Source organism: Equus przewalskii, chromosome 14 (genome assembly GCF_037783145.1).
Source record: "Equus przewalskii isolate Varuska chromosome 14, EquPr2, whole genome shotgun sequence".
Classification (NCBI taxonomy): Eukaryota; Metazoa; Chordata; class Mammalia; order Perissodactyla; family Equidae; genus Equus; species Equus przewalskii.
This window is the reverse complement of record NC_091844.1, coordinates 33,542,460-33,567,849: the sequence shown is the minus strand read 5'-3', so window position 1 is coordinate 33,567,849 and position 25,390 is coordinate 33,542,460. Positions and strand designations below refer to the sequence as shown.

General features: G+C 39.7%; 1 protein-coding gene across 2 annotated transcripts; it reads right to left on the bottom strand.

Moving 5' to 3' along the window:
* Positions 1–1,320: 1,320 nt before the first annotated feature.
* Positions 1,321–25,325, bottom strand: DNAAF10 (dynein axonemal assembly factor 10). 2 transcript variants are annotated; one of them, XM_008516964.2, is made up of 8 exons: positions 25,018–25,325; positions 16,643–16,743; positions 14,023–14,153; positions 11,744–11,845; positions 8,533–8,648; positions 7,672–7,806; positions 5,240–5,337; positions 1,321–2,260 (listed from the first exon to the last, which is right to left on the bottom strand). In XM_008516964.2, exons 1-8 carry the CDS (start codon positions 25,198–25,200, stop codon positions 2,053–2,055), a joined length of 1,074 nt encoding a protein of 357 aa, XP_008515186.1. In that variant the 5' UTR covers positions 25,201–25,325; the 3' UTR covers positions 1,321–2,052. The 2 variants fall into 2 exon arrangements, with proteins under 2 accessions (XP_008515186.1, XP_008515187.1); XM_008516965.2 differs by lacking the exon at positions 5,240–5,337 and having other exon boundaries at positions 25,018–25,200.
* Between the last annotated feature and the right edge of the window lie 65 nt (positions 25,326–25,390).

Genomic DNA, 25,390 nt, shown 5'->3' with positions numbered 1-25,390 from the left:
ATTGAAAAATGATATTGCTTCTACCTGGCCTTCTCTTTGGGATGCTCATCTTGGAACCTAGCCACCATGCTCTGAGGAAGCCCACGCCTTGTGGAGAGGCCCCTGGTTCTCAGGCTCAGCTGGGGTCCCAGCTGACAGCCAGCATCAGCTTACGAGCCATGTGAGTGCCATCTTGGAGGCAGACCCTCCAGCCCCAAGCAGGGCTGCCAAGTGACGCCGCATGGGGCACAGATGAACCTTCCCTGCTGAGCCCTGCCCACATCGCAGATTCATAAGCAAAGCAAATGACCGTTCCTGTTGGAAGATACTAAGTGTTGCAGTGGTTTGTTCTACAACAGCAGCAGACGACCCAAACAATCGCGGTAAGCCAGGCAGCCATCATGGCGGCCATCATGACCAGCACGTGTACACCAAAACCTGGAATAGGTGCCAGTTAACTGAAAGAAAACCCTGAGGACAACAGAGAAGCATGTTTTAAAGAAACGCTGCATCACCAACACTTTTTATGGAACAAAGAATAACACTGCAAAGAAAATATGAACACTGATGACTCAGTTAAAAAAGTGCTTCAGGAGGCTGAAACTCTGAGGAATAGCTTACCAAATTTATTTTGAATACATTTTCCTTTTTAAGGGTACCTGAGAGTGATAAATAAGGAAACACCTATACCTAAATAAGTTTAAAAGAACACTCAATGAATAGTAAAGACACGCTAAGTGATAGGAAAGCATTCTATCAGCCTCAGCGGCAGACTTTTCCTCTCTCAGAGCCAGAAGACAATCTTACAATCCATGCCATCTTAGACTGCACGAAATCCAAGTATTTATTGTTCTTAACTTAAATCTTTCTAATTATCCCACCAAATACAAGTGTTCTAAGAATTTCACAAATCTTTCCTTTTTTCCCTGAAAATTGAAAAAAACAAACACAACAAAACCCAGCAGGGATAGAGTTATTTTTTTAAGTTCAATTTAACTTTTACTTTCATAATTACGTCCATAGCATTGTTCTAGAAAACACTTTGGAGATTTTTTAAAAAGTTAATTTTCTGACTTTAAGACCAGATAAGTGGCTTTCCAAGACCCCTGACATCACGGGAATTTTACGGATTATGAACGCTTTAGGTGGCTCTGTGTCCTGAACGGAGGGCAGGGGAAGCTTAAGGAAACTGCGACAAAGCGAACGCCTCTGAGCTGAGCTAAAGCCATGTGAGCACTCAAGAAACAAAGTGATGTCACAGGTACTTCTTAAGCATTTATAAAGCAGAAGACGTAATGACGTTGGCTTTATTACTACTGTTAAGTTAAAAGAATCAAAACGTTTATAGAATTCAAAACCAGAAATTTATTCATAAAATATATTAAAAAGTTTGACAAAAAACAAGGCTACAAAACCCCCACCATCTTGTACATCTCAACATCACTAACCCCTGTCAACAACCAAAAGTCTCACTAAATCAACTCCTGTTTTTTAAGTAAAAAAGAGGTCTGTATTTCATTTTATGAGTTATACTGCTGAAAACAGTTACTCAAATCTAGTCTGAGTCATTTGGGTATTTTATAAAGGAATATTCTGTATAGAAACTGACACTGAAATCTCTTAGAGTGTATTTATGAAGGTTAATTCATAGTAGCTTCATCAAAGCAAACTATTTTAAACCAAATCAAGTGATCCTACCACAACAGTGTAAACCCTAAAACGCAACACAAGTGTTATGATAAAAATGGAACTCTGGGGATGCTGAACAAACTTAAAATATGTTTAAATATAGGCAAGTATCAACTTTTTATTAGAAGTGGCCAGGAAAAGAACAGAGCAGGAGCCAGAGACAGTGGTGGCCCCACACGCAGGAGCAAACCAGCGTCCAGCCACGTCGCCCGGACACCCCGCTTGGCGTATCACAGCCACAGACAGGCCAGCTGGAGGTTTGCCTCTGGGTCCTTTTTTCATCAGCCAAATCCACCTTCGTTCACTGAGGCTCAGAGGATCCCAGAGCACACTCTAAGTCCCATGAGTGCTCCTCTGGAAGGTTGCAAGTCCCAAATCTTCAGATCAAATTTTATGGAGTTTTGTAACAATCAGTACTCTTACCATTTGATCAAATGAACTACAGATGCAGAGACCCCTTTTATCTGGACTCCAGTCCAAACTGGAAACGGGCTGAGTAGACAACGTCACGTTCTGCAGGAGGCTGACCGAGCCCGCGACCCCCATCTCCACTCCCTCGGAATCTTTCTTTGACCGCTGGATAGGGTATTCGCTGAAAACAAGATCAAAGTGGGGAGAGGAGGTAAATCTTAGCATTCTCCATAGTATTTTTAAACATGTACTCCAGTAACTCTATTTTTATTTCTCAGTTGACTACTGGCACTGAGAAACACTTAAAGAATCTTTCTAATGTTGAGTTGTATGCAAATAAAGAGACACTATTTCAACCTCATACCCAAAAAAATCTCATAAAAAAGGGTGGATTCTATTAAAAACTTTTAAACATCATTTCTGTTCAGCATGAGTTTGTATTTTCTCTTTTAATATGAAAGTTCTATGTTGATCTAGCATTCCTTAATAAATTTACTTGGTGCTCTCGATAGTCTTTGTTTGCAATTCTCCTCTAGGTTCAGATTGCCAGATGCTGCAGGCAAACAGCAGGTGCAGAGGCAAAAGCTGCAAGTCACACCATAGAACTTCGTCTAAGCACTTCCAAAATGGAGAACAGACGCTGCATTCTAAGCCCAGAGCTCCATTACGTAGATCCAAGCCTAAGGACCTTTCAGGTACCATTTCTATAGGAAGGCACCGCTGGGAGGAGATTTTAGACCTAGATAACGTTGCTTCAAAAAAGAATAAAGCAATTCTGAGAACATTCGATTGTCTTTCTTTTTTTTTTTTTTAAAGATTTTATTTTTTTCCTTTTTCTCCCCAAAGCTCCCTGGCACATAGTTGCATATTCCCAGCTGTGGGTCCTTCTAGTTGTAGTATGTGGGATGCCGCCTCAGTGTGACTCCATGAGCGGTGCCATGTCCGTGCCCAGGATTCGAATTGACGAAACACTGGGCTGCCTGCAGCGGAGTTCACAAACTTAACCACTCGGTCACTGGGCTGGCCCCCCATTTGATTGTCTTTCAGCTGAAAACATAAATTTATAAAGTAAGAAGAGGTGAAGGTTAACAACTCATAAATACTGTTGGGTCTAGACTGGAGAGAGAGAAAAGAAACACCCCTGCCCCCGTGGAGACGTGTTCCTAGTGAAATACAGGGGGCTACCCCTCGGAAGGCCTCTCAGAGCCTCTCAGACATCAACCATGGTACCAACTTCAGCTCCTAAGTGCTAAGAAGGGCCATGAGTGCAAGAGGCACAAAGCAACGCAGAAGCAGAGCAGAAACAAAAGAAGTGAAATGCAGATAACCTACTACTCGTTCCTTCTCTCAGATCCCACAGCTTCTTTTGATTAAAAGGAATAAAACATTCAGATGAATAAACAGTTTACAGAATTTTTTTCATATGTCTTTTGGCAAAAGATAGTTATTTAAGGATCTTTTCAAAATCTATCTCCTATTTCCAGATAAAAACCCCAACACTAGTCTCCAACCAAAAAGGTTTACTATTTAAAAGATAACATTTTTTTTAAACCTTCCATATTGTCTATTAAAGTTTTAAGAGTGTATATGTGTGTTTCAAATATGCAAAAAAAAATCCTTATCATGTGGTCATGCAATACACAATTTCTGAATAATCAGATGAGTTCCTCTAGCAACTCTTGGCTTAGGTGCTCAATGAATGTTATAATTTAATTGCATGACTACCAAGGGAGACTGCAAATGGAAATAAAGCTAAATATCATTTTACTTAAACCAGATCTCCAGCAAAGCTCTAGACCAATTTGAAGATTAGACCAGAAATCTGTGAGGGTAAGGATTAAAGTTCACATAGAGATAAACTTCCAATTTCTAAATACGTAAAGACTCAACTTTACTGATATCGGCTAAATCCACTATAGTCAAAAATTCTACCCGCCAACATGTTTGCATGTCACGTGGGCTACAACTCTCTTTGTGGATCACGTAGAAAACTGGGACTAGTGCTTCAAGGACACACCCTCAAGAGTGGTCACCAACACAATGGTGACGTGCTGCTGCAGGGCTTAAGGGGGCTGCAGAGCCTCGAGTGGAGGGGAGCCTGGGGTGGAAGAATCAGGGAAGGACAATGGGCAAAGGTGCTAGGGAAAGGGAAACTTCCAAACGATCTATCTACTAGGCATTCTCCCAGAAGCCTGAAGGCTTTTCCTCTGCTTCTTACTCATAGAAACTGTAATTTTCATCTACGGCATCCGCTCTCGGTTTGTTGTCAGCTTTATCCCTAGATACTTGAACAAGCACTTTCCAGTTGTGGTCCTGTTTTCCAGAACCTCTTCCAGCTTCTAAAAGGAGCTAATACATAGAAAAGTTGTTTGTAAAAGTGAAAGTCCCAGACATACTGAAGATGGTATTTTTCTCCTATTTCTTTTTTTCAAACTTTATTTTGGAAATATCTTTCATTTGTAGACTTGTATTTTTTTTTTTCTTTTCTTTTTTTTGAGTGACGTTTAGCGAAAGAATTACCATTAACTCCTAGTTTTTATCAGGCATTTTAAACGAGCAGCTGACCTAGTACCTGCTGCCACAGGGCCCTTGGAATTCAGAGCACAGGGCCCAGTGCACGGCTCTCACTCTAACTCTCCTGCCGATGGCATGCAGAAAGCCAACTCAGGGAGCCCCAGGGCCTCGGGCTCTGCGTTGGTTTCTATCACAATGCTGTCAGTTGAACTTGGGCCGGTGAATTATCCAAATCTAAAACTAAGAATTCCGACCCTTTCCTATCTTCTAGAATTAGTGTTCTAATGAACAGATAACATTTCACAAAAGCCTTTGGTCAGTTTCCCGATTTTTTTAAAAAAATCAGCAAAAACCATGATTTCAGATCTATGAAAAGATCTGAGCTACTCCAATACATGGAAGACCCAACTAAAATAAGAAACATATTTAGTGTGTCAAAAGAAGGTCAATATTTACTAAGTGTGAAATAAGTACACTAGTAAAAAAATGCTTAGAAGATAATACTTACATAATACCATGAAATTTAAGATCCTATCAAAATGAAGTAAGTCAAAATGAGGAAAAACAGACCAAAAAGTTCAATCTTATCCTACTTGACGCCCACAACTAACTTAAAAAAAAGCAGCGTGCACTGGCGCAGACTTACTACTTCCAGAGGTGGAGGCCGCCAGCGCCGCCAGCTGTCAGGAAGAGCTCTCTGTTCTGTGGCAGGTGTCGGACCTGCCACACGGTAGATTTATGAGCCTAAACAGGAGGAGAGGCATACGACTGGTTTGTAAGTTGTTATGATAAATAAAGACGGCCCTAGAAGAGAAATCTGTAAATAAAGAATTTTCACTTCTATAATTTCAACCAATTTATAAAAGCAATTAAAATATTTTCTGGCACTTTTCTTTATTATGGCCATAGAGATTTACAGGAGCCCATCAGAAATCAGGAAAAGCACTATTTTTCTTTATTGCTTTACGAAACGAAGTTCTACTGGATTAAAAACAAAAGATGTTATAAGATTAAAAGTCCATTTAAGTTTATAGTGCCATATAAATTATGCAAATAGACTTTATACATTTAAATATCTCTAACACACTCTGAGGAGGAAAAAAAAAAGCTCAAAATACAAAAACACACACTTCTTCCTAAGGGAAAAAAAGGATATATTGAGTCTTCTTTAAAATAGATTTTTTTAGAGCAGTTTTAGGTTCACAGTAAAACTGAGTGGAAAGTACCGAGGGTTCCCACATAGAGAATGAATTTTAACTTAAAGCTCCAAAAGCCTCATTTTCAGTGTACACCATTTGACTTGTCTAGTCTTCAAAATAAGGACCATGAGGACTTAGCGGCAGTGTTTAGGGTCATAACAAACCAAGGCCTTTATCAGTCACATTAAACTAAAAGATAAAAATGGCAGCTGGAGGAAGGTGAGCACCTTGTTAGCACCTTAACAACAGCCAGTAAATCAATCCTAATAGTACTGTATTCACTGTGGGGAACTCCAGGAGAGAGAGGGAAAGTGAGAGAGATAGAGGGAGGGAGGGAGGAGAAAGACTGAGCTGTACAGAAGCAGTGAGACTGGCCAACCCCACCTAAGCCACATTCACATTTCAGTGACGGATGAGTCATGACATTTGATTTTAATAATCTTTTATGAGAATCACCATTAGCAGATAAAAACACCTATCTCAAAACACACCCTTTAAGTGTGTGAGGGCCCTCAAGTGATTAGGTTCAAGATGTCACAATGTATTTTAATTTGTTTTGTACCTTAATTTTCTCTTTTTCTTCTGGAAGTTGATAAAAATATAAAAAGCAAGAAGGGAAATGACCTTTTAAAATACACCAGAGTCATTTGTTTGACAGATTTAGCAATTACTGGATTAATTAAATATAATAAAAATTTCTGGAGATGACACTATTATTTTCAGACAATGAGAAATGCATTGCAATTGTATATGGAACAATGTAGTAAAGTGCTTCATGTTGTTGACAGATACTTAATATATCCCAAAATGACACAGGCAAGACAATATTACAATTTACAACTACCTCGTTAAGAGTTTACTTCACTAGGCAGTGACAATAAATTAGATACAATAATTATTGTAATAATAAAATAAGACAAAATCGGAAGGTTTGAGAATTACTACTGATCTACAGTGGAGGGAGAGGGAGGAAGGGAGTAAATTTTTATTTCCCGAGCAATTTATATATTTTAATCCTACAGAAACTACTCACCTATAACAGATCTTTATTTTCATACTCAAGGAAGCTCAGAGTCACATTTCCAACCCACCTTTTGTAAATGACAGGATCTTACAACAGGAATTTTATGCAATCCCCTTATTCCAGTCATCTTTTTTTTTTCTTTTTACCAGTATTTTCCCTTTGCCCTGCTTTCTTCATCTATTTTTCTAATGTTGTAATACCATATGTTTCCTTCATTTTGTTGCTAGTGCCAACGAGTCTATTCGGACTCCTAGTGACCCCATGTACAGCAGAGTGGAACCTGCCCAGTCTTTCTACGCCATCTTCTCACCTTCTGGCGCCACTCAAGTCCTTCTTCCTAGTCTGTTCTAGTCTAGAAGCTCTGCTGAAACCTGTCCACCATGGGTACCCTGCTGGTATCTGAAACATCAGTGGCATAGCTTTCAGCATCACAGCAACATGCAGCCGCCACAGTATGACAACTGACAGATGGGTGGTGTGGTTCCCTAAATGGGAAACAAACCTGGGCCTCAGTGATAATACTAATATCATATATTATATATTTATTAGAAAAGACCAGGCTAGGTCTTGTTGATCAAATTCCTAACGTCAGTTAGTGTTCTTGTGTTGCTCCTAAATTACAAAAGAAGATTCCTAGCCAAGTGAGGCTTGTATTATAATTAAGAAGTCTAAAATTGCTAAACTTTGGGAAAGTACTCTTTGCACAGAAAAACTTGTCAAGATCCCACAAGAACATATTAAAAATAGCTCCCTTCATATAAAGACCTGGAAGGAACCTGTGACTAATTCTATTTATTAGTCTCAAACAAGCTATGAACATTCTTCTTCATAGAAAGACATTTCCATCCCATTTACCTTTTCAGAAACAGAGGCAAAACCTTTGGTTGGATGCTGTGTTCTCATGTCAAAAACATGAAACTTTCCTTCCAGGGACGTAGCTACTAATTTATTCATACTTATGTCTTTTCTGTCAAACTCCAAGCTACATACCTGAAAACAGAGAATATTTATTACTGATGGTCTAATGATTATTATTGAGGAGGTTCTTACAAACTAAGTGAAACAACCTGGGCTCATGTGAAAGCATTTTAAACAAACATTCTATCTTTTGATTCAATACATGAAATACCTTTGAAGGTAAAAAAATTTCTTCTTGGTTAATAAGGTCAACAAAACCATCCTGAGTTGTCCTGTCCAGGGGAAGCATTTGGAAAGCCATAATTTAATTTTTTACAGTTATTTTGTAACTATTTTATACAGTTAAGTCAAGGCTGAGTTAGAGAACGGGGGGGGGGGGAATGGGGGGACGGACGACCACATTCTTCACTAAAGGTATACAACTCAGGAACCAAAACCCTGAAAGTACTTGGAGAGCCTCTGAGCACCTCAGGCTTTCTCACATCAGCACACAAAAGGCCTCTTCCTAGCTCATTTTGATATTGTCCTGCATGGCCCACAGGGGTCCATGGATGGGCCGCAGGGGCTGGTGACTCACTCAGCACTGTCATGCCACATCTGGGCGCGTGTTCACTTTCTGAAGACAAGATCTATGATTTTCATTAGATTCTCAAAGGACTCCACAGCCCCAGGAGGTAAGAACCGTTGGGGGAGGGATGGTACTGAGAGGAATCATTAGAGGCGATTTCCTTTTGCGGTAGTTCAGAGGCAGACGAAAACATGCTCAGAGAAACTACGCAGCATCCGAATGTACATTACCCCATTTTTTATGTTTGTCTCCCACCGCAATGACATATTTCTGAGATCAAACAGTTTGATATCTCCGTTGTCATAGCCAGCACAAACAACACGTTCCTCTTGATTGTAAGCATTGCCTAGAAATCAAGAAACAATATTTCAGATCTTTATAAATCCTAACTTGACGGTTGTTAAAAAATCTTATGAAACTACACACGCAACTTATACCACATCAGATAAAAAAAATCCCAGTGGGTAGAATCTCATTTAACCAATGCTGACCTCAAGGTTATGAATTTGATAACTAATACTGTAGTACAAAAAAAAGCTCATTCACTGAGAATCTACACTGAAGAGTTACATGAAAGTGTTTACCGGATTCTAAGTTGAAAGCAGAGGTTCTCTTGACACTCCATCTGCAAAGAGTAACAGGCCAACGACAGCTCTAACATAGCAGGTTTGGTAGAAAACAGCTATGCTTCTATGGCTTTCTTTGGCAGTAACTATATTTGAATACAAACAGAAACTACTTTAAACCTATTTATTTTGCAAAATGTTGTTCTGGTGTTATCTCGTCTTTGCCAGGAAACCTGAAATAAGTCAGAGCATGCTGTGATATATTTTTAGTTGGATGATCTATATTTTAGCTGGATGATCACACCAGAAGTTTACAATCCATAGTTAAATCCATCGTGCTCAGATCCAGGAACGTTTTCTGGACTACCTCTTGCCGTGGAAGGTGGAGGCCCCTGTGAGTGCACTCAGCTATCTGGGCATCTTATCCCAATGCCTTTGTTCTCTGCTGCCTCCAACTTCCTCTTTCTCACAAACTCCGGCCCTGCATTTCCACTGTGGGTTCCACCTAGATGATACAAGAGCATCTTAAACTCATGATGGCCAAGACTGACCTCACCGTCTTCCTTCACAAACTGTCACACCCCCATGGAACATTTTCAATCAGTACCATCATTCACCCGACAAGCAGCCTCAAAATTCAGTCTCCTCGGACACAATCCTTCCCCTTGTTCCTCATCTCCAAAAAACTGCCAAATCCAATTTATTTTGCCACAATCCTATCTTCCGAATCAATCCCCTCTGCTCCATTCTCATTGCTTCCAACCTATGTCTTTCCTGGAATATTAGGAAGAGTTTCGGAACTCATATTCCCTCTGCCTCTCATCTCTCCCCACTGCACGCCAGGTTAATCCTCCTAAAGCTGTGATCACATCTCATTCTTGTAAAAACCTTCAGAGGTTGACCACTAGCTCCGCAGCATCTGAACACCTCCAGTGGTGGCCCTGAGCCATCTTTAAGGCTATTCTTACCACCATTTCCTTCTACATACTTTCCTGGGCACTTCTGAAGCTATTCCTTATGCTTGAAATTTCCTCCCAATTTCACTGGTTCAAATGCTATATATCCTTGGTCTGAGATCAAAATGTTCTTCCTCCCCAGCCACCTTTCCCTGGGGATTCCTCCTGCATTCACCTATGTCTCTCATGACCTTTCATCACTCCTTCTCTGTACGATAATTAATGTAGCTATCATGCCCTCTTTATTAAACTGTAAGCCTCTTGAGGCTAGAATATATGAGTCTGTTTCACCTTTGTACACTCACAGTACCTTGCACATACTTGCCATTCAGAAAAAATTGTCACATCAGTGGAGAAATGTTTTCTTTTTTAAACTTAATGTCTATATTTAAAATTGTGTTTATGTCCCTTAGACCAGTGATAAAAAGGCTTTGATGGACCCCAGATAATTACTTTTTAATTTCTATATCAATTTTTAGATGATGATTCTAAATACTAATCCTCAAATTTCTCCTCAAAGCATCCATGTCTTAAGTTTACATATACTGCTCATAACATACACATACATTGTAATTCCCATGCAATAATTTATTTTTAAAATTGGAAATCTAAAACTTTCCTCTGATTACATAACAATCCAATTTTAAAACAACATAAAAAGTTAAACAGTTCACATATATTGTCAAACCCCAATTTTAATGTCTGTTATCTACACAGGATTATACTAAGAAAATAAAGGTTTAAACTAAACATAGTCCATATCCTTCACTAGCAAAAATTATTTTAATTTTGGTGTTCAGCAAGAGATATAAGAACAAACATTGGTTAGTCCTACAAAATCAATATTCAGGGGCAGGCCCACGGGTAGTGGTTAAGTTTGGCACACTCTGCTTCAGTGGCTTGGGTTCATGGTTTCAGATCCCAGGCATGAACCTAAACCACTCATCAGCCACCCTGTGGCAGCGACCCACATATAAAATAGAGGAAGACTGGCACAGATGTTAGCTTAGCGCTAATCTTCCTCAGCAAAAAAAATAAATAAATAAAAAATAAATCAATACTTACTTTAAGTATATTAGTAGAGGGACACAGCTATTGAATTTATAAGAAATAATTTTGTAATGGCATAACTTTTTTCTAGAAAATAAACATACTCTGTGTAGAGTATAACGTAAGATGCGTCAGGTTACCATTTGCATTTGAGGCTCTGTTTAGCTCCATCAGCATCTGATTCCAAACTAGGTCAATATTATCTAGTTAAACAGAAGTATATAATAATAATGACTATTTTTGAGCACTTAGAATCTAAGCACAATTCTAAGCATTTCACATGTATTAACTCATTTAATCCTCATAACAACACTATTAGGTAAATTCTATTGTTAGTTCCACTTTATAAACGAAGCAGTCAAGGAACAGAGAAGCTTGGTAACTTGCCCCAGGTCAAACAGCCACTAAGTAGCACAGTGAGGATTCAAACCAGGCCCCAGAGGCTGATATTAACCACTATGTCTATTTGCTCCAGTAAACTGTCAGAATAATCCACTAAACAGACAATAAAGAGACTATCAGATCTTTCTTTTTTTTTTTTAAAGATCGGCAGCTGAGCTAACAACTGTTGCCAATCTTCTTTTTTTTCTTTCTTTCTTTCTGCTTTTTCTCCCCAAATCCACCCAGCATATAATTGTATATTTCAGTTGTGAGTCCTTCTAGTTGTGGCATGTGGGACGCCGCCTCAAGGTGTCCTGATGAGTGGTGCCATGTCCACACCCAGGATCCGAACCAGAGAAACCGTGGGCTGCCATACGGAGCGCGCAAACTTAACCACTCAGTCACAGAGCCGGCCCCTATCAGATCTTTCCTGAAGCACTGCGCTTTTTTTCCGATACTTCAAATGCAAGAGTTCTTCAACAATTTACCAAACGCCACAGTCCAACAGTCTCTCTTGTTTTCTCCTTGTACAGGTTCCATATTTGCAACAGGATCATCTTTTTGCCTTGGGTCCCACACCTTCACAGTTCCTGCCGTGAATAAAAGTGAGTTGGGAAAATTCAATAGTGACTGACGACATTTCTTTTCTGCATTCTCTCCCTGTGGCTTCCTGTGTACGTGGCGATATTACAGATGTTATAACATCTGAAAAATATTCACATTTTTCTGACTTCTAATTGGGCAAGTTGTATTTAATATCAGAGATATAACCCCTACATTACTGTCTGACTCAATTTCCAAATTAATAGATAGCCAGAAAAGCCAATAACTGTTCCTAAGTTATCAACAACGTATGATGGACAAAGCAAACACAATAGTATGTAATTCAAATCATGCCTTATTTTCTTTGAGCCTAAAACTAATATATTATTTATTTACAATAATACTAGCATCATTTTTTTTCCTTACTACTCATGTAATCATTGCCATTTTTATTATACAGATGAATAAACTAATTTTTACATCTATGATTTCTTAGATGAGGTTTTAGAATACTAGGTCATACACAATTAAGCTTAATTTCCCTGTGGCAATAGTGAAGAGGGAAATATTAAATAAAATTAACAAATAATTCTTCTCAATTTAATTTCAATGCCCTCATTGGAATGCAAATTACAAGAATACTAACTAAATGGCGTTGGCAATGAGAAATACAAATGCATGTAACAAAACAGCTAAAAGGCAAGGACTTGAGAAAGAATAGGAAAAGGCAAACAAATTCTTAAAAGGGATAATAAACTCAGGAAAAGGGAGCTATCCCACTAGATTTATCGCCAAGGATAAATCTGGTCATTAAAAAGGCTGCTTTAAGGAGAAAAAAAATTTCCCACAAATGTGACAAGAGGTGACTGCATTACTCTACAGGGTTCATACAAATTGATGATTCATATTAAGTTTGTAATAATTCACTGAGCAAAGAATACAGACAATTCACAAAGCAAAATATACTAGTAAACAAATACAGAAAGACATTAACACAGGTGGAATGGAGTGCCATTTTTAACTATAAAATTAGGTGAAAAAAGAAAATCAATGGTAGGAGGGTAGACTGGAAATCTACCTTATCTATTGTAGCTGATAAGGTAATAGGTACTCTGGAAAGTTTGACAATAAATTTTAAAAATTGTAACATACATTTATTCCAAATATTACATGATGATACTCATTTCTTCATTCTTTTTAAGTCACTATCCCCAAACAATAAACGAAAAATTTAAGTCAAATTAAACGCTTATTAACAGGGGCATGGTTAAGGACAGTGTGACACATCCATAGGATAGAATATTATATAGTCATTAAAATGATAATTATCAAAACTATATGGAAACAGCAACATTTATATATGACAAAACATTAAATAAACAAAAGTAAGCTACAAAATCATACGCACACTCATAACTATACAAAATTGTACATAAGACTGGAAAGGAAAACAATAGTTATGCTAGTGTGGTAGATTGAATATTATTTTTCCTTCTATATTCCATATTGTTTATGCGATCGCAAAAAAGATCTGATTTCTAAAACACAGCTGCTCTTCAGTAACTATTAGAAAATTTCATTTCACTTTTCCTTTAGAACAATTTCCTCATGGTCTTGAGCAGCCACTAAAAACTAGCCAAGCCAACAAAGGTACCAAATCTTTTATGTACCCCTCGTAGAGTAACAAAAATTCTCACTCCACTAGTCATTCAGAATAGCTTTGGACATCAAAGGACCTGTCCCCTGTTAGTCCCCGCAGGGCGGAAAAGCAGAGCTGCTGTCCTAGGCGCTTTCTACAGTGCTCAGCGGAAGCAACACAGAACGCCAGTGTTCAACCAGCTGTCGATATGACAATTTTCACAAGTACTAATTCTGCTTTTTAAAAAAGGAAAATGAAAGGCTGCCACCCACATTATATCGTCAGCTGCCTAAAAAACCTGTAAAGAAATTTTAAATCCTTCAAGGTTCATAGGAAACTATACGTGCTAGCAGTTGAATTAGCTCACACTAAAATAGTAAATGCTAGCCCTCTATTTCAAAATTCCCCAAAGTCTGAAACAACTGAGGGGTACACACTCAAACTTGCCCTACCTTAAAAAAGTAGAACGATAGATTTAGGGGCTCAAGGCTACCAAGGAAGACTTCCACACAGAGAGAACATACTGTTGCATAGAGATTTATCTTAAAAAAAAAAAATTAGAATATATAGAATATTCTGACTTACCGTCTCGGCTGCCAGTCACAATTTCAGGTGCTCCTTCCCCGATTCCGAGCCCACCTACACCGTCTATAGTATTTATAATTTCCTTATGGCCCTTGACAGAATATACTGGGGTCTCCGGAGCTTCCAAATTCCTACACAACAGAACACAGCTTCTTACTTACACTACCATCCCGAATGTTTAGCACACTACTAAAACTTAAGAACGCAGACCACTTGTAGATTTTTGTTTAAAAATAAGGGTTTTGCTATTAAGGTAATTTATACATTTACTTCCCAATTTTTCTCTCCACTTTAGCTTCTTTCAAGCCCTCAATGAGAACTGTCATCATTCAATTTGGAAGTCTAGCCCCAGAGCAACTTTATTTAGTGGTCCTCAAAGATGACGCATCTAGGCCCTCTGCACATGAATTACCAGGTGTGCTTGCTGACAATGCAGGTTCACAGGCTCGCCCCAGACACAATGAATGAGGATCTCTGGGATGGGGCCCCAAACCCGATGACTCTCTACTATACTGCAGTCTGATAATCACTGGTTTAAATAGACAGTAAATCAAGGGCCCGCCCAGTGGCGCAGCGGTTAAGTTTGCACGTTCCGCTTCTCCACAGCACCGGGTTCGCCGGTTCGGATCCTGGGTGCAGACATGGCACCGCTTGGTAAGCCATGCTATGGTAGGCATCCCACGTATAAAGTAGAGGAAGGTGGGCACGGATGTTAGCTCACGGCCAGTCTTCCTCAGCAAAAAGAGGAGGACTGTCTCTTAGCTCAGGTCTGATCTTCCTCAAAAAATAAATAAATAGACAGTAAATCCAAAGTGATTGAGAAGGTTTCCAAAGTAGGCCTTGGTATTTGATCTTGAGCTCTTTTGCAGGACAAAATATGAGTTGTGTTTACTTTGTATACATTTCTTCCTTTATAATGCATTATTTTCTCACTGAATTTCATACTGATTTTCATCTAGTTATATTGTATTTTTCAATTTATTACCATGCTGGTCACAATAAATATTACGGTTTGGCTGAAGTTCGTCTAATCCTAGGTTAGTTAAGAGATAGGAACACACGAAAGTACCTATCACAGTGTTTGCGCCTACACTGGACGGCTGGGTGATGAACGTTCAAGTAGGTTACGCTAATACCTCCCTTTTCTTGCCTCTCTCCATTTCTCCCCTTCTTTTGCTTTTCTCTTGTGGCCTCTATCCACATTTCTCTTTAACAAGTCAGCTTTCAACAACCCACACTTTTTCTTTTTAATGAACGAAGCTACTCACGACATACAATCCAAATTTATTACCACACCAAGATTTATTAGTAAAATCTCGCTAATCAAAATTTGAAATAGTTCAATCTAGTTTAGAGATGATGTTTACCTTTGTAGCACTATTGTGAAAGAATCAAGAGATTAAATAGGACTTAAGTTCTACTTAAAAGAACTGTTTCACTATTTTTACAGACTTTGAAACACTACCTTCTTTAACATGAAATTATAAGACTCACCAGTGAAAATAAATTAGAAATATCTGTACTATATTAGGAAACTTTATTAGGAAGAGAGTCAACAGTCATATTTGTTGCATATTCTTAGTGGTGTTGAAATATATTTATTTTAAAAAATAACATTCAGACTGGTCTCTCTCCCAATTTTTTTGAAACTATATGACAGAGGATATAAGCACTGATGCATTCTAATAAATGCTAACAATTATTAAGTAGCTAATGCAAGGGGAAATTAAAATAGCTTCATTCTGTTTTATATTTATATGATTTATATAATTTATGATTATATATATCATATATATTTATATGATTCTAAGACAGACAAATATGTCAAAGTAATCTGACTACGAAGTAGCAGATTCTAAATGAGGATCAGGAAAGGTCACCTAGAAAGTAAGAGGTAGGGAAGATGGTCTCTCTAGAACATCACTGCACACTTTAAAGGATTATGCAACATTCCTGAAAAGTAATCACAGAGGAATTTCAATTCACTCAATTCTAACTTAAATTTGAGGAAATAACTCTAGGTAAAACAGGAAAATTAAAAGCATTTGGCACCATTTTGATTTTGTTCATTTAAAACAAGTTTATCTTGATTTGCTCAACAGACATGTTCCTAAAAAGTTGTGCTTAGATGTTAGCTACAGCATTAAAAAAAAAAAATTTACATGAATTGGGAGTGCTACATCAAAAAATTAAACCAAACAAAAACTCAGTGTACCATTCTGTAATGCCAAAGATCTTAGTGAAATGTAAACAACTAATATCTAATTTGTCAGTGTTATACGTGTGCATTTTTACATATTGTATCCTTCAAGGTGGAAGGGAACAGCCCTTTATAAATACAGGGTATTAAATGCTAGCACCAAACAGCACATGTGGAAATAAATATTGATAACACTATTTGAAACATATAAAGAAAAGCAGGTTAGTATTTTTAAATGGATTTTGAACATGAAATCTAGAAATATACATTAAAAGATAATTCTCACATTTTCATAAACAGTTAAAATTGAACAAGGAAAGGAACATTTTAAAATTAGAATTCTCTCTTTCAGAGGAAGGGTAACAAGACTATCAAAGAAATTGCTGATCTCGTGTCTTAATACTGATGAAACAATCTTACCATATATGAAGGTTTCCAGCAAAATCTCCAGTAGCTAAATACCTCTGCTGTAAAGATGTTGCCCCAAATGTTCCACATTTAATGGGTTTGGCCTTTTCAATCTTGAGAGAAGGGAGGGAGAGAGGATATATTATTTATGTAAGCAGCTATTTATAATCCACGATATTTATGGCTCTATTATCGGATTTAAATAAGGCACATAATATAAAAGCCAATTACAACATTTTCTGATAAAAATGATCATGCTTTCCCTTTAGTCACTTCTGTATAGCTTCAAAGTATGTAACTTTTAAGTCAAAAAGAATGAGTTTTGCCTTTCCTCTCATCTCACCAATGAGACATTCAAATGCTGACAACTCTACAGTCTCCATTGGTTTGAAACTATGAAAATTTCAGCATTTAATGTGGTATTCTTCTTTAAGGTCCTCAGTAGAAACGAGAGCATAATGAAGATATTATTCTTTCCTGATGGCTATGGGAACAAAAATGTTTACGTGTCTCTTACAGTTTTCCCTGCAGAACCCTATCAACTGAGAATGTTTATGTCCTCCTCTCTCTGGGACCCTTTGAATGCAGTTCCCTGTGTGTACCAAAGGCACTGCCATCAGTATGGATGAGCCAATCCTTTAAGGTTTCTTTAATTTAAAAGACTATTGCACCAAGTATTGTGTATAATCACATGGGTAAAACAGCCCCATGCAATGCACTATTTAAGGTCTGTGGCTCATGGAGCTCATGTGAAGAAGACCACATCACCAACAGAGTCCTTGGAAATGATCCTGTACGACAGCCTCCTGTCAGAGATGAAGAGACTGAAGCCTAGAGCTCTACAGATTCACCCAACTCAGGCACTCAACAACTCACTGAGCTCCTACTAAACGCCCGTCAATGAACTATGCAGAAGAGATACAAAAATGACTGCGATTGGCCATGCTCTCAAGGAGTTCACAACCCAAATATGGATCAGTTTCTGTCTGACTCCTCCCACATGTGCATATTCAATATGCTACTCTCACCTACTCCCACACTTCTGTGGATCCTCCATTAACCTTTTACTTTCAGATGACTCCAATTTCTCTGCTGCCCCCACCCATCCCAACCCCACCTGCCCAGGTCACTGAAGTCCCTCCTAGAGTCTGCTTGTCTTGCCCCTGGAAACTCTGGACAGCCTGGAATCAGATGAGGCCACTGCTTGATGTCTGCCCCACACCACACTCTGGTCCCATAATGTCACCTTCGATTTACTGTCAGCCTCAACAGGGCAAAACTATTCCTCTTATTTAGTCTCTTACAATCTTTAAATTTTTTTATTCTTAACATTTCCAAAAGTAATACATGTTCAAAAATTCAAACAAAAGACTGAAGGGTAAAAAGTGAGTCTCGCTTTGACATTCCCCCAAAGTAACTGTCATCCTAGACCTCTTTCTACACATTTGCAAACACACATAGGTTTGTTTTAATATGAGTAGGATCGTAACACATTGTCCTTTGACTTGATTTTTTTCACTTAACAATATATCTGGATAAACTTTTTTTCCCTCTGCAGAGTTCCCCAGTTCCTAGGGCCTCTCTCCTTGTGAACTGCAGTTCCTGGGCCAATCTTCATCCCTCCCACTACGGTCAGCCTGTTTCACACACTTTAAAAAATAATTTCCCCACCACTTTCAATGTTTGGTTGGGCACTTCCATATAGGGTATACACAGCAATTTTCAAAGAAGAAAACAAAACTCACTTAACACAAACTATAACTAAACTTTTCTGTCATGATTCAAAAGTACTCATCCTATGGTATACAGCTTTGGAAACGCCAAGCTTGTTGAGCTTTCTCCCTGCTTGTGATCTGGATAAATTAGTAGTCACTACATAGCCAGATCTAAAATAAAGCATGTACAGCCTCCTTGGAACTGTCCAGTAAACAAATTCAGTCATCTTACTCACTGCATCAGAAAATTGATATTATTTCAGTTATTTTTCCAATTTTATGAAAAAGTATCTCAAAATGGGATAACATGGAGGATCAAAATCTTGTCAATTTAGTAAAGTAGACAGTTCCAACTTCAAATCACTTAGGTCCTCCCCACCATCCCCTTCCCCAATAAAAGTACCTGAAATAATATATTAATAGTGATGTGGCTAATCACCAGTAATTAATTAATCAGTCACTATAACTAATCACCTAATCAGTGTTAGGACACAATTTCTATGAGTAAACTAATCCAGATTTCCGACATATGCCAATGGATGAAACAGGTACCCACTCATTCCCCGCAATGGGCCTCAGTCTCCCGCAGCTCCAAGTCCCTGGTAAGGGCTCCCATGGTCTAAGGCAGAGGGTGAAGACAGGCCTCTCAGCCAAGAAGCAGCGGGGCCTGGATGGACAGGAAGATGGTTCCAGGGACTTGGGGAATCAGGGGCTGCAGCGGAGCTTGCATCATACATTGGTCTAACTAACTCTCTGGGAAAATTCTTCTCAGAGAAGCCCTGGGAAGACTGGCCACCATTTCCTTCTCTTCCACCGGCTGAGGTATTCTGCTTCCCATAACTCCACTGCTATCACCTGGAGCCTCTGAATGGGGTCTCTCTCCCTCCCAGGCCATGGAAGAGGTAAAAGCTAACCCCTGCTTTTCAGTCCCCACAGTAAGTATCCAGTTCTTCTGAGATTTGACTGCTGGTAATAAAACACTGGGAGGCACAAACTTCTCTCCTGATGTTATTCCCTTACTTAACTTCCGCCTTTAGACCCTTGGATAGAGAACCCACGCTCCTGGAACACACTAACCTTCTGGTACCAACATGAATTCACCAAAACAAAGTTAATGGATATGTTTTCCTCAAATTTAAGTCTTCATCAATAATTTTTTTAGCTTGTCTATTAAAAAAATACTAGCAAATGAACACCAATAAGAAAACCTGGAAACTAGGACAAAAAAATTTTGTGTATGGTTACTTCTTGTGATGTAAAGATCAGAATATGTATAATGTAGTCAGATTTTCCTACTGGAAAGACCCTTCCTTGTGCAGAGACGGAACCGACCATTCCAATATTTCAGTTTTCCAAAAACAGCAGTACAGTGTCCAGATGTTCTGATACCTGAACACATCCGAGAATTCCTCCCTTAGAAGAAACCAAACCAGGAACCACTCTTTTACATGATAGGGCCTATACTACATAGTTGCACATTTGTTACTGCATAGATTCTAAAAGTGGGTCTTGACTACAAATATAATGGAACGAAATAAAATGTCTCTACATTTAAAGGCACAGACTCACAGGAGTGGCACCAAGGCCTGTGGTACACAAAATGTATGAAGCCCTTTGAAGTCTGGCCTTGGCTGCCTCTCTGATCTCATCGCCTGCGTCTCCTCTTCTCCCTGCGACTCCAGCCACACCTGCGGCTTTCTTGTTCTTCAGACACACCAAACTCATGTCTACCTCAGGGCACTTGCATTTAGTGTTCCCACTGCCTGGACTGCTCTTCCCTCAGATCATCACGTCTTCCTTCTCCCAATTCAGTTTAAATGTCACCTCCTCTAAGAGGCCTTCCCTGCCCTTCTAATCTGAAGTGGAACCCCAAAATCACTATCACTTGCCCTGTTTAATCTTTTTTATTTCACTTATCAACAAAATTATTTTAGTCATTCAATATCTATCTCCTCCCTTTCTAGAATGAGTCCCACGAGAATGAAGCCTTGTCCAATTCGTTCAACATCTGGTCGGTGTTCAATATTTGTTGAATGAGAGTATAAATGAACATCTATTAATCTCTCAGTCCTCGAGCTGGGGGGAGAGACACCACTGCTGCAGCTCCCACTCCCATTTCTCACCATGTTTCCACGTGACACACCATACAGTTTCGGGAGTGATTTACATGCAATGATGAAAACAGCATCCATATACTGAACATCTGTATAGCAGATACTGTTCCAGATGTTCTTCGAGACTAGACCATCCCTTATTCCGACACAACTGCACACTGAGTGTTTGGAAACCCCTTTCCTGATGAGAAAACAGGCTCAGAGGAGTGAGAGACTTGCCCGGGGTCCCTAGAACCAGCTAGACTCCAAGCTCTTTCTGCTAAACTAGGCTGCCTCTAGGTCTATCTGTAAATCAGTTACATACACGCTTTATTATGTAGCCCCCATTCGGTAAACTTGAGAGTCATGAGAATTACCAAAGAAAGGTTCCAATGCTGAAACAGATTGTGGAGGTAAATGGTACAGGCACGAAGGAAACTTTTCAGATTTGTATCCTTTGTTTTTACCTTCCTTCAAATCTTTAAAGATATAAATATACAGCATTTCTGTTTCCCTCATGTTTCCTTTTCTCTTTATGTCAAAGAAACACAGAGATTTGCAGAGGCTGGTGGTCTGTTGTACAAGAATGAAATTAAACTCAAAATACATAAACATATTAAAAATAAACTCAAATGTTTAAACATCTTATCTGCACCCCAGCAAAGAGAGTACTTTGCTCAGAAGGGCTGAGCTATGCTGTCAAGTGGGTTTATAAAAGCAGGGGTGAGGGCCAAGCCAGTGGCACAGCAGTTAGGTGTGCAGGTTCCGCTTAGGTGGCCCAGGGTTTGCCAGTTTGGATCCCAGGTGCAGACATGGCACCGCTTGGCAAGCCATGCTGTGGGAGGCGTCCCACATACAAAGGAGAGGGAGATGGGCAGGGATGTTACCTCAGGGCCAGTCTTCCTCAGCAAAAAGAGGAGGACTGGCAGCAGATGTTAGCTCAGGGCTAATCTTCCTCAAAAAAAACAAAAAAGCAAGGGTGTTTTCCCTTTCTGAGGACATTCTTAGAAATCATTAATAGTAGCTAAATTAAGAGAGGACATTGGAATGAAGCTAATTTTTTATAGTTCATAAAAGGGTTCCCTCCCTCCTCCTGGTACATATTTTATCTTTGGAAAAGTAAAGATAAAAAGTATTCAGTGGTTACTTAAAATTTTTCTTGCTAGCAAACTGATGAAAAGAAAAATGAAGATCTATTTTGTGAAATTTGTTCCACAAATTAGTATCTATTACCTTTTGCTATAGGATAATGAAAATGACCATCAGTGATGGTCGCATTTGCCCTAGCTGCTGATTCTTTGCTACAATAAGTTAACACGACTAAAGAAGCCCACGATGGAGAATTCCCATGAGAGCTATTTTTGTTCTATCTGTGGGTGGGTCTAGCACAGCTTGTCAGTGTTTCCTCCTCCACATCCTGGCACTACTTAATTAACATTAAAGGGCTTAGCCAACCAAATGCTAACAAGCAGTGAATTCAGTGGCACAGGGGCTAAAAAAGCAGAACTTTATTAGCTTATTACTAATTTTTAAAGTGTAAACATCCCCAACTATGATTCCATTTTTCGAGGCCACCCCTAGTACTCTGTGCCAACTAGAAAAAAGGTGCCCTTCACAGGCTGATGAAGTCTCACACGTGTGAGTCTTGATGAGAGAGAAACAGATGGATTTCAGCCCTCACTTGAACTCTTGGCCAGACACCACATGCGGTGCAAGAAACTGTTCAACTCTATGTGGAGGCCCTGCCCTCATTCCCTATCTACCCTCTTAGTACCGAGACAAGGAAGGCATTAGCAAAGACCCATCTGCTTCCTTCCTTTTTATCTTACATAAAAAGCACGGCCTTTGGAGCGCACGACTTGAGGTAGTTCCACAAGGATAGAAGCAAGAATGTTTCCCAACACTTTAATAAATCATTCATCCAGCCCAGTGGTAGTCAACCCCAGCACTCATTAGCATCACCTGGCAGAAGTGTAAAACATACTGATGTCCAAGTCTCACTCTAGTTTAGATGCAAGAGATCCAGCGTATCAGAATTTCTAGGGGTGGGACCAAGGCTTGGATATTTAAAAAAACACACACACAAACAGCAACCATACACATTCAGGTGATCCTGATACACAGTAAGAGAATCAGTGAACTTGTACTTAACCTATATTCTTTTCCACTGCGTCATCACAGCCAAACACAAGTTCTTAAATGTGTTTCTGCACGTGTTTTACCCTCTCTCTTTAGATGGTAGGCTCTGTAGAAGGGACTCATCTTTCAAATACCTGTGGTCCTTCTTTAGCAAAGTACCTTGAAATAACAGTGTCTCATGAGATACTTTAAGGCAGGAAAGAAGAAAAAAAGACCCAAAGGTACAGGTGAAAATATAAAAAGTGGTTACTCCTAGGGTCGAGATTACGGGTGATATTAATTTTCTTCTTTCTCCCATCTATATTTTTAAAATGTTCTATCATGAACACACATAGCTTTTGTTAAAAAGCAAAATTATTTTTTCAAAAAACTTGCTAGAATCCTCCAGAATCTCTAGAAAGGACAAAGAGCACTATTTCACTTTATGGAACAAGTATATTCCTGAAATGTAAACAAGTCACATAGTCTTATAAAAAAAGTCACAAGTCTGTAGATGCTCTCTGGTTAAGCTTTGATTTGTTCCTAATGCTTCACCTTTAAGTTTCTTTCTCCTATTCCAAAGTTCCCCATTTGTTCAACCCCCCCGACCCCAATCTATTAATGATCAATAAACCAATACTTAAATTTCTCAAGTTATATCCTTTCACAGACATACATTCACTCATTCTTTTATTAAGTAATTTATTGAGTGGCTGCTCCTTACATTCCACTAAAGAAAGACACTATCCTTACTCTCCAAGAGTTTACAATGTAATTAGAGAGAAATGGGACAGAACGACGCAGCTCTGGTAGAGATAGTAAGTACCACAGGAAAGCAATGTAAAGAAAAGTTATCTCGTGTGGGGATCAGGAAGGGACTTCATAAATCAGATCATCTGAACTGGACCTCAGAAAAGCAATGGTGACCGAGGGCTAAGTGGTGAACAACATAAGGAAAGGTGGAGAAGAACAAGCCACGTTTAGGATTCCTAAGGGGCTGGCCCGGTGGCGCAGCAGTTAAGTTTGCACGCTCTGCTTCGGCAGCCTGGAGTTTGCCGGTTCGGATCCTGGGTGAAGACCTAGGTACTACCTATCAAGCCAAGCTGTGGCAGGCGTCCCAATAAAAAAAATTTAAAAATTAAAAAAATAGAGGAAGATGGGCACGGATGTTAGCTCAGGGCCAATCTTCCTCAGGAAAAGAAAAGGGGGGTGGAAATCCCTGAGTAGAGTACCTGGCTAGAGAAGACAAAGTGAAGGAGAAAACTGGCACTCACAGAAATCTAAAGTGGGATGGGCTCTATGCACGTTCTATCCTAAGCTTTTCCATCAAAATTGTACTCATCCTCGACCTACCAGGTTAACCCCTATTCTCTCCATAGCTTTTGATCCCTGGAGTTCTCAACCTTCCCTGTAGTCTGTTACAACTCTCAACACCTTAAAGTGACTGATTTTTTTTTGCAGGTAACCCAAGTCAAGGCATTTTTAAAACTGTAAAAAGGCATAAAAGCGCTAATATCATTATTTTCTAATTCTTTCACTAGTGATCTTTACAAAACTTTTAAACCTGATCTTGCCATGTCCTGCTAAAATCCCTTCAATGGCGTCCCATTTTTCTTAGAAAAAAAGACTTAAATCTTTTAAATGACCTACAAATCTTGCAACAACTGGTCCCTGCTTGCCACTCTTGCTCTTACAGAGAAAACCTCTCTCCCATCGCTGAGCTTCCACATGTTGTTTCCTCTGGAAACCTCTTCCATTAGTTTGGCCTGGTTAGCTTCTACGCATCCCAAATCTGTTTTTACTCTCATAGAACCGCGCTCTTTTATGTTAGAGAATTCATCTCGGTTTGTATTTGTGCACTGTTGACTTATTTAACTGATTCTCTCTCCCACTAGAAAATAAACTCCATGAAATCGGGGACATCGTCATTCACATGCCTGGGAGTACCAGGCAACCAACTGATACTTGTTTAAAGAATGAATGTGTTAGGTTGTCTCCCCCAATTACACAGCACGCATTCTGGCGCCTGCTTTGGCTCTGCTTGTATGGAAAAAGCATTTTACTAACGGGCCTATTAACAGACTCTCCACAAAGAACTGCGCACTGCCCAGAAGAGCCTCAAAGTTAGACACGAAGTCGTAACGTCACTTCCAGAGACCTCGCGCTCGTCTGCGAGGGTAGCTGGGGACGGCTGGAGGAAGGGCGGGCAGGGCGCGACGAACTAGCCCGCCCAGAAGAACTCAGGACTCGAACGAAAGCGTTTCACGTCGGGACTACTCCTCCAACCTGCGATCAGCTTCGCTAGTCCCGTGCAGCTCGAAGAGTGCTTCTGGGGGACACCGGACGAAGGCTCGTCCAAAAAAAGGAATAGAGACGAACCCCCGCCCCCCAGGACCCGCACTCGCCCACCACCGTTGCAGTCCCAGATGCCGCAACTGGGCAGTCTCGACCCGGCACCCACCTCCCGAAGCAGCTTTACGTCCCCATGCTGGATCTCGTACAGCTGAATGACGCCGGTGCCCCGTGCGAAGTTGCCCATGGTCACAAATTTGGCGCTGCAGGGCACCCACTTACAGTCAAACACCGTATAGTTGAGGCCTTTCTGGATGTGAGTGATAATCTGAGGCTTCTCGAAGGCCGACATGGTCCAGCCAAAACGCCTCTACTAAGCAGCACACCCACACCCCGACAAAACACTAACCTGGCAACCAGACTCCAGCTATTAACGACAGTTTGTCCCTCCCCTTTGCCGTACTCGCCCCCTTGCCCTAGCAAGTTGGACTTAGTTATCTCAGGTAATGCCAGATGGGCTACTGACGTCTCACAAGGTTTTT

Bases quoted from the DNA above. Each gene is read 5' to 3' on its own strand.
- DNAAF10 (XM_008516964.2), bottom strand. From the start codon at position 25,200: ATGTCGGCCTTCGAGAAGCCTCAGATTATCACTCACATCCAGAAAGGC. The intron at 7,807-8,532 runs GTAATGTACATT...CTCTGTTTTCAG, and splicing joins AGACAAACATAAAAAATGGG to GTATGTAGCTTGGAGTTTGA. The intron at 5,338-7,671 runs GTAAATGGGATG...CCTCCTGTTTAG, and splicing joins TTGCCTCTGTTTCTGAAAAG to GCTCATAAATCTACCGTGTG.